The sequence below is a fragment of the Oryx dammah genome, unplaced genomic scaffold (assembly GCF_014754425.2).
Source record: "Oryx dammah isolate SB20612 unplaced genomic scaffold, SCBI_Odam_1.1 HiC_scaffold_28, whole genome shotgun sequence".
Lineage (NCBI taxonomy): Eukaryota > Metazoa > Chordata > Mammalia > Artiodactyla > Bovidae > Oryx > Oryx dammah.
In genome coordinates this window covers 42,034,280-42,047,469 of record NW_024070212.1, presented here as the reverse complement: position 1 = coordinate 42,047,469, position 13,190 = coordinate 42,034,280, and the positions used below count along the sequence as shown (strand labels likewise).

At 37.5% G+C, this 13,190-nt stretch overlaps 1 protein-coding gene across 1 annotated transcript in view; it reads left to right on the top strand.

Moving 5' to 3' along the window:
- The window catches only part of PALMD (palmdelphin), a 61,272-nt gene extending 48,363 nt beyond the window's left edge, over nucleotides 1-12,909 (top strand). Inside the window, exons 4-8 of the mRNA XM_040232241.1 lie at nucleotides 4,668-4,782; nucleotides 4,920-4,953; nucleotides 5,072-5,185; nucleotides 6,955-8,049; nucleotides 12,550-12,909. Of these exons, the coding sequence (XP_040088175.1) occupies nucleotides 4,668-4,782; nucleotides 4,920-4,953; nucleotides 5,072-5,185; nucleotides 6,955-8,049; nucleotides 12,550-12,593 (1,402 nt within the window). The 3' untranslated portion in view covers nucleotides 12,594-12,909. The remainder of the gene's footprint in view (nucleotides 1-4,667; nucleotides 4,783-4,919; nucleotides 4,954-5,071; nucleotides 5,186-6,954; nucleotides 8,050-12,549) is intronic.
- The last annotated feature ends 281 nt before the right edge of the window (nucleotides 12,910-13,190 follow it).

Sequence of the window (13,190 nt, the reverse complement as noted above, 5' to 3'; positions counted from 1 at the left end):
GGATGTTCAGCAGCATCCCCAGCCTCTACTCACTAGATGCCAGTAGCACTTCTTAAGTTGTGAGAACCAAAAATGTCTCCAGACATTGCCAAATGACCTCAGGAAAGAAATCGCCCTCAGTTGAGACCCACTGTACTGGCTATACAAAATAGCACCTACCTACCAGTTGTAATTTGTATATTCCTTAAGAATCCTCATTCCTCAAAAGCTTGATCCATTATCTGATATGGAGCTTGTGAGACCTCCTCTTCTACTGCTGGGCTACTGCAGCACCTGCCCCTCAGAGCTCTGATCTTGTGAGAAGAACCATGGGAGAGAAGCCAATTCCCTACCCTGGGCCTCCCATTACTCCCACTGACATCCTAATCTTTTAGAAAGCTTTTTCAAAAGAAAAAAAACCTCTAACATTTATCCCTTAGTTATATTTATGTTGTCCACAAATAATATACAGAAGTATCACATCAACATATAAAAATAAAATATTAAAGTGAGAATTTTAAGAAATTTTCTGTAAAAGTAAGCATCTACTACAGAATTTTGCAATTCCAAGTAATTAGCACCAAGATGCTTCCTTATTATTCTGTTTTACAGAGAGTTGGTTGTAGCTAAGTGATAAAGGAGAGAAAAGTGTGTGTGTTTGCATCTATTTTGTTTTCACGCATGCACCGTGATGTGTCATTTGACAGCAGCCTCATATTAATGCAATTTTTACCAAAGACTGAAAACCTCCAGAAACATTCATTAGCAGTTATTCTGATGATGCTGACAGGCTTTCAACCTCATATTCTTACCATATTAATCTAAAGATATTCATGAGTACTGCCTGACATTACATTATCCATGGGCCTCTTTACAGAGGAAAGCAACTACAAACACCAGTGCCTTTCATACTCCCCTGAGATGTAACTGCACAGGCAGAGCAAGAGCTCTATCTCTGTACCCCAGGAATAGAAAGGAACAATGACAGGAGAAAACCAGCATTAGCCAAGTGTTCACTATTTCTTTTATTCCTTATTAAACCCTACAAATCTGCCTGCAACGCAGGAGATCCAGGTTCAATCCCTGGGTTGGGAAGATCCCCTAGAAAAGGACATGGCAACCCACTCTAATATTCTTGCCCAGAGAATCCCATGGACAGAAAAGAGTCTGGTAGGCTACAGTCCCTGGGGTCAGAGTCGGACACGACTGAGTAACTAACACACACACACACACAAACCCTACAAAGTACTTAACATTGCCCATGTCGCTAAATGTTTAATTGCCCCAGGATTCAGTCCTTGGAATCCCTGACTTTCTAGAAAATTTCATCCACTCCTATGGCTATAAATACCAACTCCTAAATTTATATCTTCAAACTCAGGCTTAGTTAACCTCCCAACGTTTATATCTGTCTTCTCCGTGTCACCATTTGACTGTCTCAAATTTAACACAGCCCCCACCAATCTCCTTCCTTCTCCTTCCCAGATTACTATTTGACTACTTGCATTCACAGTTTTCCAATTGTTCAGATCACAAACATTCAAATCACTCTGGACATTTCTCTTTTTTCACATCTCACATGTAATCTATCAACATATCCTGGCAGTTCTTTCTTTTAAATATTTCCAGAATCCAATTACTTTTTACTATTCAACCAGCAAGGGACTCTGGATTAAGCCATCTTTATCTGAATTATTACAACAACTGAGACCTCCCTGTTTGCTTGCTCCAGTTTATTCTCCACAGAGCAGCCAATGTAATTGTTTAAATTTCAAGTCCTGGCAGGTTTTTCCTCTTCTCAGAATTCCCAAAGGCATTACCATGCAGAAAGCCCTGTATGATCTGGTGGCCACCTCATCTGTGACTTCATTTCTCATCATTTGCCTCCTTAATCCCTCAGCTATTATTTCAAGTTTTGAAGTTACTTTTCCTCTCTGTGAAGTACACTCCCTTTAACACTCCTGTGTGTCTCTCCCTTATTTCCTTTATGTCTCTGCCCAAATGACACCTTGTCAGAGATTCTCCATCACCACACTATCTAAAATAGAACACCCTTCCTAGGCACCCTCTGTCTCCTATATTCTTCTGTTTATAACCCTTAGCTTCTTTCTTCAAGGAAATATTTTTCTTTATAAATAAATGTATGTATGTATATATATACATTTGTTTATTATGTATATATATGTGTATATGTTTATATGTATATTTGTAAGTAAATATATGAGGGGTGTGTGTGTGTGTGTGTGTGTAAAGTTCAGGGCTAGATTTAATCTGGGGCCATACATATATACATTTTAATGAGTTGGCAAATTTAGCCATGGCCAACTTTTTGTATAGCCATGAGCTAGAAATGGTTTTTACACTATTAAAATATTATAAAAGTTAAAAAAATAAAGATGAATAAGCAACATAAACCATATGTGGCCTGCAAAACCTAAAGTATTTACTATCTGGCCTTTATAGGAAAAGGTTGCCAGCTCCTGTATTCATATACTATCCACTAGAATGTAGTCCTTGAGGGCAGGAACTGCTGTGTTCACCATTACATCTCAGCATGCAGGATAGTGCCTGGTACAAAGTAAATGCTAAACAAACATTTCTAAATGAATGAAAACAGTGAGCCTTAGTGAGGTCTTGTGACTTGTCCAGGGTCACCCAGGAACTTGATAGATGAACCAGAATTCAACCCCAGGTCCACTTGATTCCATAGCTGGAGCCTGAGAGCTTTATGCAGCAATGACTTGAGCCTTCTTCTTTTCTACCCAAAGGCTCCCCATTAGATTATCTCTAACATGCTATCAGATAAAGGAACCTGCAGAACAAGACGACAGAAGAGAGACATGATGTATTGCAGAAAACCTTTGATAATTACACCAACATAACATTTACATCTGATATCAATTATATTTACTTTTAAATACTTATTTGCCTGTGGGACTTCACTGCGACATACGGGATCTTCCATCTTTGTTATGGCATGCAAGATCTTTAGTCGTGGCATGCAGATCCAGTTCCCTGAGCAGGGATTGAACTCCCGACTGGAGCACAGAGTCTTAGCCACTGGACCATCAGGGATGTCCCTCAACTATGTTTAATGTGCTTTCAAAGACATCACCTCTTCTTAGCTTTACCAAGTTTCTGCATCAAGTAAGGTGTATACTATATCCTCATCGTACATATTGCAAAACTGAGTTTCAGGAAAGTTTGAAGAATTGGCTTTTACAAGTAGTGAGTAGCAGAAACAGAGCAGTCCAGATCTATCACTTGTAGTATTCAACTTTCCATTCTACCAACCAACATCTAGCCCCACAACTCTACCAAAGGGCAACTGTACTACTGCGGATATGGAGGGATTTTAAGAGATTGGCATCACACATTACTAACTTCTAAGAAACCAGAAGTACTGCATTTTACTTGGAGTTTTATGATATGCAAGAGCATCTCAGCTATAAACAGCCAACTACCAACAGTTATAGGCAGCAGGCAAGTCAGAACTTTGAAATGAAAGCAATAAGTGGAATGATCTGCTTGACCATATCTTGGACTTTTATTCGTGTGACAGCAGCACAGGGATTTTGAGCTGCCAGATGCATGATCATCTTAACGAAAGAAGTCAGGAAAACTGACGATTATCTTAGCTGACACTAATACCCACAGCTGTCATCTCCTGAACTAGCTGCTATGTCTAAGCAGCCATCCATTGAGGCAGCTGATTTTAGAGCTCAGAGTATTTGCCTGAGAAATTATGTGTGTTTCATGGATGCCCAGGGCCAGCTTTCCTAACTTTGTGAATGCCAGTGGTAGTGTGCTTTTATTCAGGAGAGAGGTCATGATGCCACACCCTGGAATTAACTTCAATCTGACACACAGCTCTAAACTAGTCAAGATACCAGCTCAGGATGTGACAATCCAATTTCAAGCGTCTGTTTCTGTCCCTATGAGTTCCCTTACACTTTGTTAAACCATGTGATAATTTATTTTTTTTAATCTAGGAAACATAGCCTCTATAAACAACAGCAACTGAAGCCACTGTACTAGATTTTGTCCATTTCTCACCTCTTCACTCACTGTAATAGAACACTACTCACTATAACAGAACACTACTCACTATAATACAGCAACTTCTAGAAAACTAAAATTAAGATGAAGTGTTATTTTCAGTGATAGGATATGCAGGGGTTGTAAGTGTTAAATAGTTATGATTTTTAAAACAAATATAATGATTATAATGTTATAAAGTGTTGCTTGGCTAGAAAATAAAATTACAATGTTTCTCCAAGTAATTTCTATGAAAACTTGGGTAAGAAAAATTGGCAATCTACAGTATTAATGACAGATGGACCATTCCTTTTGGTCCAACTTTAAACTTATGTCTCTTTGTAAGAGAAATCTCTCGATTTCATTTGGAAGTAACGTTAGTAGTTGTAGTGAAGAAAATGGGACCAAGGGTCAAATATTTTACCTGAGAATCCCCCTTGTCAAAAACAAACAACTTGAAAAGTAAGTCAAAGTCAGGTATTGGGTATCTTCCATGTACTTAATGTGATGTTTGGTATAATGCTAAGTTCTTATATGGTATCTGGATACTTACATGCAATATTCCAAGTAAAGTTGATATATGGGAACTATATCTTTGAGGGCTTCGTATTTGTATTGTTTTAAACAATATAAAGTATATCTTTGTTCAGACTTGAGAAGGAGATCCAAGATCTTGAAAAGGCTGAACTGCAAATCTCAATCAATGAAGAAGCAATTTTAAAGAAACTGAGATCAGTTGAGAGGACGACAGAAGACATAATAAGGGTGAGCATTAGCTGATTTGAAAATTATGACTCCCTCCCAAAATGATTCCACAGATAGTATATAATTCTTCAAAGTATATTCACATTTAGAATTTTTTTTAAACTGTATTAATCATGGAGAATTCTTTTCTCTTATAGTCTGTGAAGGTGGAAAAGGAAGAAACATCAGGAGGTATGTCTTGAGCAGTCTATGTTATGTCAAACTAAGATATTTTTTGATTAGCCTACTGAAATTTTCCTCTATTATAAGTATATTCTAAATGTATTTTGAATTAATATGAATTTTACAGAGTCGGTTGAAGACATCTATGCTAATATCCCCGACCTTCCAAAATCCTACATACCTTCCAGGTTAAGGAAGGAAAGAAATGAAGGAATAGAAGATGATGAACAAAACAGAAAAGGTATATAAAAACTTTGTCTTCAATGGTAGGATCTCAAATTCATATTTTACAATATCAAATATTAGCAACTTGCTGTACCATCCTATCCTTCCAGGTTAAGTAATGGTCCATTTTACAAAGTTCCATGAGGTAAGTCACTTGTATAAGTAGCAACAATGGGGTTACAGTATTTCTTCCATGTATTTTATTCCTCAGCAAACTAGATAAGGACAGGGAAGATAAAGACCTAAAGGAGACAAGAAGCTCTTGAAACAAAGCTCCCTTGCTCAAAAATATCTCTCCCAACATATTCTGTGTAGTAGACATTAGAATAAGATTAAATGGATGAACAAAAGTATTCTCCCTGAGGTCAGGCATTATTTACCCCTATGTGACAATGGTTGCATGAAAGTAATGTCAATGGCCCAGGGAAAACTAAGACTTGTATCGGGGCAGAGAGGGAACCTTTGAATTTTAGAGTGAAAGAGAAGTGACACTTTACCTTCAGGGAGCAATCATTCATTCATTCAACAAATACTCAGTGCCACGCTCAATACCAAGCTCAGTTTTCACACTGGGAATACAGTAGTGAATAAAACAGCAAAAATCTCTGCCCTCATTCTAAGGGAGAATAAAAGCTGACATTCTAAGGGAGACAATAGATTAAAAATTAGATAAATAAATGAAATATATTAGGAAGCAACAATGCTAAAGAGAAGAATAATGCAGAGAAGGTGGAAAGGGCACATGGGGGTGAATGTATTACAATTTTAGTTGGGTAGCCAGGGAAGGCCAAGAACCACCAGGCTGGGAGGAGAGATGAAATGCAAGATGTCTCCAAAGAGGAAGATGGGGGACACAAAAACAGTCAGTGCCACATTGTAATGTTGCCCAGGATCCCATTAGCTTTACTCTGCCAGTCGTGATCCTGGCCATTAGGATCCTCCCTGAAGGAGGAAACGGCAACCCGCTCTAGCATTCTTGCCTGGATAATCCCATGGAAAAGGAGCATGGTGGGCTACCGTCCATGGGGTCACTGAAAGTCAGCACGACTGAGCACCTGAGCATGTATACATGCATCAAGATCTTGCCAGGGCCATGAAACAGATGGCAGCTTCCCCCAAACAACCATTTCCCCCCAGTTCAGTTGTTTTAATACAGCTGATACTGCTCTATTTTGAGCCCTTCTTCTTAAAAGTGGGAGTGAAAATGAAAAGAAACATAAGGCAAAATGAAAAGCATGTGATTCCAGCCTTCTTCCTGCCTCTTCAGTACCAGTTCAACATTTAACCACCTCCCAGCTATGAAAACTTTAGAACACACCTCTCTAATTTCAACACGTTGCAGGGCTGTACAGCAAGGATGTAGCATAATAAAATATACCTTGCTCAGCCTTTACCAACAGTAATGCACAGAGTAATATATTCTTCCTTATTAAAAAGAAAACTCTGATTCTTCCTACTGAGCAATATAAAAGAATGTAAATCTGTTGTGTCAGATTTTCTCATTAGAAAGGGAACATCTTTTGGTTTCCTAGTGAAAATCCTTACCATTGGAACAATCAGCTTCCCTTCTTCAGTCTTTCCCATTTTTTAGTAATTTCATACATCCTTGCACAAAATTCCATGGCATTAAAGTTTTAGTCTTTATATGTTTAATGAATAAATCAGAAATTTTAAAAAGATTTCTCAGAATGTCAAAATGTATACTGGACATAAACATTATGAAAGCAAGTTACTTTACAACAGGAAAAACTGACTAAATTGGAGATCAAATCTGTCTCTCAACAGCTTTGTATGCCATGGAAATCAAAGTAGAAAAAGACTTGAAGACCGGAGAAAGTACAGTCCTGTCTTCAATACCTCTCCCATCAGATGACTTTAAAGGTACAGGGATAAAAGTTTATGACGACGGGCAAAAGTCAGTCTATGCAGTAAGCTCTAATCACAGTGCAGCATACAATGGCACCGATGGCCTGGCACCAGTTGAAGTGGAGGAACTTTTAAGACAGGCTTCAGAGAGAAATTCTAAATCCCCAACAGAGTACCACGAACCTGTATATGCCAATCCATTTTGCAGACCTACAACTCCACAGAGAGAGAAGGTAACTCCTGGACCAAACTTTCAAGAAAGGATAAAAATTAAAGCTAATGGACTGGGTAATGATGTGAATGGATCCATACACAACATGGACAATGGACTTGCAGAGGAGAGAGGTAACAATGTCAATCACATCAGCCCAGTTCGGCCGATACCTCACCCCCGATCAATGCTTCAACAAGCAGAGGAGATGCCCCACATCCAACAAAAGAGGCTGATGACTCCTTGGGAAGAACCAAATGTAATGCAGGACAAGTATACTCCCTCTCCAAAGGCAGGACCGAGTCCCAGCAGAGAACCAGTTGAGAAGTCAGAACGCCAGGGTTCTTCACCCCCTTGCCAGGAGGATGAGAAAGACATTAGGTATAACATTGTTCATTCCCTGCCTTCTGACCTGAGTGAGAAAGAGCCCGTGACAATGATTTTCATGGGGTATCAGCAGGCAGAAGACAATGAGGAGGAAAAGAAGCTTCTGACAGGGTATGATGGGATCATCCATGCTGAGCTGGTTGTGATTGATGAGGAGGAGGAGGGTGAAGGAGAAGCTGAGAAACCAGCCTACCATCCCATGGCTCCCCACAGTCAGGTTTTCCAGCCTGCCAAGCCAACACCGCTCCCGAGAAAGAGACCAGAAGTCAATCCTCATGAAAACACAAACCATAAATCTCCCCATAAAAACTCCATATCTCTGAAGGAACAAGAAGAAAGCTTAGGGAGCCCCATCCATCATTCTCCACTGGACGTTCAAATAGCAGGCGATGGGACTGAGGATCCATCCTTAACAGGTAACAGACGTGACAAGGCTTGTCACTGCTGTTTAGTCATGTGACAATCTTCTCTTTGTGTTGTTACCAAGCCTTCTTTTTTTTTTTTAATTTATTTATTTTATTTTATTTTACTTTACAATTCTGTATTGGTTTTGCCATACAAAGCCTTCTTGCTCTCAGCTTTTTCTGACGCTTCATAGACTAGCAGATGCTAAGATTTTTTTTTTATTAATGTTGATATGAGTTATTATCATCATAAGCGAAGTGGATAAGTCACTTCAAAAGAGAAAGAAAGTGAAACAAAAATCTGTTGCCTTTTTTAGGTATTGCATTGATTGACCTTAGTGACTTGAAATTCACCTTCTGCCATGGTATGGTACTGTGTATGGATGTGTTTGAATCACTATCACGTTGTCATCAATATTAGATCTTTTCCCAGATGAAATGAAGCCAGCCCTTTTTTTGTGCCTCTTCGTGGTTTAGATTTCCTACTTAAGTTAACTAATTGCCTTAATTTTGCAAGAAAAGACACAAAACAAATTTTATTTTTAGCATGATATTTTATTACTTTGCTATATCTTGTTTCTCTACACTTTCATAATTTTATGAACTTTATGTCCTTCATTTTTCTACATTTTACAAAAGGTATCAGTTTATTCTACATTATAATATTTATGTCACATAATCTTCCCTAACTTAGACATTTTATTTTTTTATTTTCTAAATATTTGCATTCCATACGTTCTCATTCCCTGTAAAGTTTTATAGCTATCGAGCTTTTTTAGTATTGAATAGAAAATAACACTTTTTCTACAATAGTGATAGCTCATCAATTTTATATTCTTTATTATCACTTGAATATTATATTCTACTTATTTATGAACAATAAATAAAAACATAATCAAACTAATTATAATAGCTGTACTTACCATGCCTAAAGACATAAATCAAATTATCCAGACATAAGTACTGGATCTGTGAAAGGGATAGTCATTTTAAATGTTTTAATGAGAGTATTCTCATTAAAAAGCAGTAACTATTAAGTCCCAGCTTATCCAGCAATCAAAGAACCTGATAATCTTGTAGAACTGTGGTAGCAACTAATTGGTAGGACAATTCAGAAAGGATTTTTCCTCTGTAACCCAGCAACCTAGTCTTAGGTTGCCAATGATACAATAAAATGGACCTCTTCCCTTTCTATTAGGTAGTTAAATTAGGCATACCATTTGTAAATTTGATTATCTGAAGAATTTCTAACCTATTGGTAAGTGTACACTTACATTATCTGACTTCCCTGGTGGCTTAGACAGTAAAGCGTCTGTCTACAATGTGGGAGGCCTGGGTTCCATCCCTGGGTTGGGAAGATCTGCTGGAGAAGGAAATGGCAATCCACTCCAGTACTATTGCCTGGAAAACCCCATGGACAGAGGAGCCTGGTAGGCTACAGCCCATGGGGTTGCAAAGAGTCAGACACGGCTGAGCGACTTCACTTTCCTTTCCTTTTACATTATCTACCTAAATCAGAGTTTAATGGTGTGTCCCCACAAAAGAAACCTACTAAAACTAAAAGTTCCTCTGTTTTGAGAATGAGCTTTGTTTATTGATCACATTTTGCATCTTAAATCCATTTTTTCAAGAATAACACAGAAAACTTAGAAAAGAGGAACACACTCTTTATGGTCAAGAGCAGTGGCATTACCCACTATAAAACCTCCTATTTTTTAACTTGGATATTAGCCAGCTCCTTCTGAACACCCTTATTCCTTCTCCCCTACTTGTGTCAACACATTTACCACAGAGAAAAATATAGGAAATGACTAATGTTTCCATACAACACTAATCATGCCACTGAGCTAAAATAATGAAAACAGGAAGACTTTTCCAGACAAAGTAACAATACAAAGTTATGTTCTATCAATCAAAGAAAGCATCTTATAAACAGAATCCTCCAAATTCCTTGCTTTCTATCATAATACTGTTTTACATTCTTGTTTTCCAATTCAGCATGTGGATTACAGAACTGATATTTTTAAATGGGTGTTAAAAATAAGTAGATCATATTGACCTCAGGGTCATCCATATACATAGAATTTGTAGCCACCATGCATTTTAATTTCACAAGCACCAAGTAGGTTAAGCTTCTCTCTATCCCCCTTCCCCCAAAATGCATATTGATACTTGGAAATCCACCATTTAATTCAATTCCTTTATTATGGTATAGGTGCCCTACTAAATATAAACATTCCTAGTAGGTACAGTAATAGTTAAGAACTATAAGTCTCTTTCATTTGTACAAATGTTATTATCAAAGTCTTATCTAATTTTTAACTTGGAAAAGAGCATGAAGGAGAAAGAAAGATGGAGAAAAGTGGAACCTGGGGATCCTAAAGACCCAATTTAGTTAAAACTTTGAACAGGATGAGACATGACAAGAAAATTTAGGAAAAGTTACATCCATTTGCTAAGTAAGTAAAACAGGGTCATGTTCAAAATATCTGGTTCAATGCCAGATACATCCACCAATATGTGGCCATGTAACGCTTTACTGGGACTTTATTACTATCCCCACCAACTGAACAATTGGCTCCCTTTGGTAATCCTCACCTACCTACTTTTGTACTTCTAGCTCTGTTCTCCCTTCTTATAGATGTCAGTGGCATTTCAGAATAAATAGGTAGGGAACCTCAGCTCCAGGGGATTCACAAGCTATTGGTGCCAGAATTGCCAACCTGTGGCAACCATTAGAAGCCAAGGGATACTGAAAGTAAGGAAGCAAGCTCTCTTCTGCCAAGTTAAAAGCAATCAAAACTGTGTCTGGATTGCTATAGGAAGAGGAAATAGAGATCAGAGAAGAATAGAAAGGAAAAGTAAAAAGAGAGGTGATAACTCAGGTTTTTTAGCTGCTATACCAAGGGGCTTTCTCATTGCCTGTCCCCACGCAGCTACTTGGAACTCACACCATCTACTAACCATAAGCCTAAAGAAAGAAATACCAGACTCTAACAATCTAGAATTCTTTTTTGTAACCTTAAGAAATGGGACAGTGAGCTACTAGATTGCCTCACTCCTGAGGATGCAGACATCCAGGATGTCCTTTAACAATTCATTGAAGGTCTACAGCAATTGGGTAGGCCTGCTTTACTGACTCTAAGTTGAGTTGTAGTTCAAGGAGGAGGAGGAGACTTTGCCCTTGCCTTAAAAGAGACCTTCAAAAAGTCCCTTAAAATGAACTTTGCCCCTGCTCTTATTTTGGTACGGGAAAGGTAATGGTACAGGAAAGGTAATGGTCCAAAGACTCAGAGTAAAAACTATAAAGACTTGCCTTCTGCCTTCCGTTTGCTTCTTGATGTGGAGGTACACTCCTGTCATTAGGTTTCACCATCCAACATCTCCCAGCAGTTGGGACCATCTTCCTGGCTACAGAGCAAAGGAAAATTATCTCAGCTGGTCCTAAATTCAAGGAAATATTCTTGATCCTGCCACTGAAAATAATCATTTCCCTTAAAGTTCCCAGGCAAATAAAGCTCTTTGGCTTCATTTAATGACAACATTTCGTATAAGAATAATGACAACAAGATTGACCATGGTCTTGTGATAGTGTTGGATCCCAAACTTTCCCGTATTTGTGAAACAGAGCTTCTTAGAAGCAGGGTCACTTCATTTTTCAATACTGAACTAATATATAACTGTGAAATGAGAGAATATGATTTCCTTTTTGCTTTTTTTTTTTATTAAACAAAATTTCCAAACAGCTAAATAGCTGGTGCTTCAGCAATATTCCACATGAATGTAATGATTGGTGCCTTGAAAGCATCTCTCAACTTTTGGAACATGACTGAGGCAGCTATAATCAGGTCTTAACTATTAAGAGCAGTGTTATGAATTTTAAATCTATATTTTTAAAATGGCTTGTATATCTAATACATCATTAACAGTGAAATATTCTCAAAAAGATAAATTTGCCATTTGAAAGTACTTATATCTTGACAAAGACATTTCCTAATGACTCCAACTCCTAGTTACTAGTTCACATTGTTTCATTATTTAAAAAATTTGTTCTTGCCATTCTATACTTAAGGATGAAGCCTCTTTTGACAACTAGATTTGATAAGTTAAAAAATAACCCAACCATCATGAATTAGGGCTTATATCAATGCCTTTTTCTCTTCAGTAGTACATAGCTCAGAAATATGCACAAAACACAGTTGTTGACCCATAGCTATTTACCTGTGGCTAATAGTGTTAATGTACACTAGTCCTGTATTTACTCACTTTATGCTGTGTTTGCTTTATTAATATTTGTAGAAATAGGTTCCTTCTAGTTCTGAACCTGCTTCTTCCCTAAGTTAACCATAGCTTATTATTTCTACTATCTTTTTATGCTACTAAAACAATGCTCACATTGTTGGATAAAATCATCTGAGGTATGTTTCAAACTTTCCTGAAATCTATGAAATGATCATTTAGAGTGAAAATTAAAGCTTTTTATAACTCTCTATTTTTTTCTTTATTTTACAGCATTAAGGATGAGAATGGCAAAGCTGGGGAAAAAGGTTATCTGAGAGGTGTACCATCTACATAAACATCCATTGAGGAAGAAACTAAGAAACATTTGCAGATTTCTCTTCTGGATATTTTGTTTCTTTTTCCTAAGATACAAAAAATTATAATTATAACCATATTATGCCATGTGGATAAGCAGTAGTCGTTATTTGAAAAAATTCCAAAAAATGCTGGGGAGAACAAATGCTTAACTTTTCCAGTTACTTGATATGATTCAGTGGAGGGGAAACCAACATATTTTTATTGTATTGATACCAAAGCATTTCTAATAAGAGCTTGTTAAATTTACAAATAAAGTTATTTAAAATAGCCCAACTATATTTTATTAACTGACATTGTAATTTTGCCAACACAAAGACTGAGCGATTATAGGAAGTCACTGTGCCTTATCACAGAAATATTCATCTTCAACTCTGAGAAGTAAACACGCCATCCCAAGTCAACAAGGACTCAGGCAACTACATCCCCTGTCAAGGAACAATTCAATTGAGACTTAAAGTTCTTTGCATACATTTCAAAGGTGCATGCAATAATTATCCTCTTATTTGGGGACTGGATTTGGATTATCTTACTGAACTGAACTGATTCACGTACAT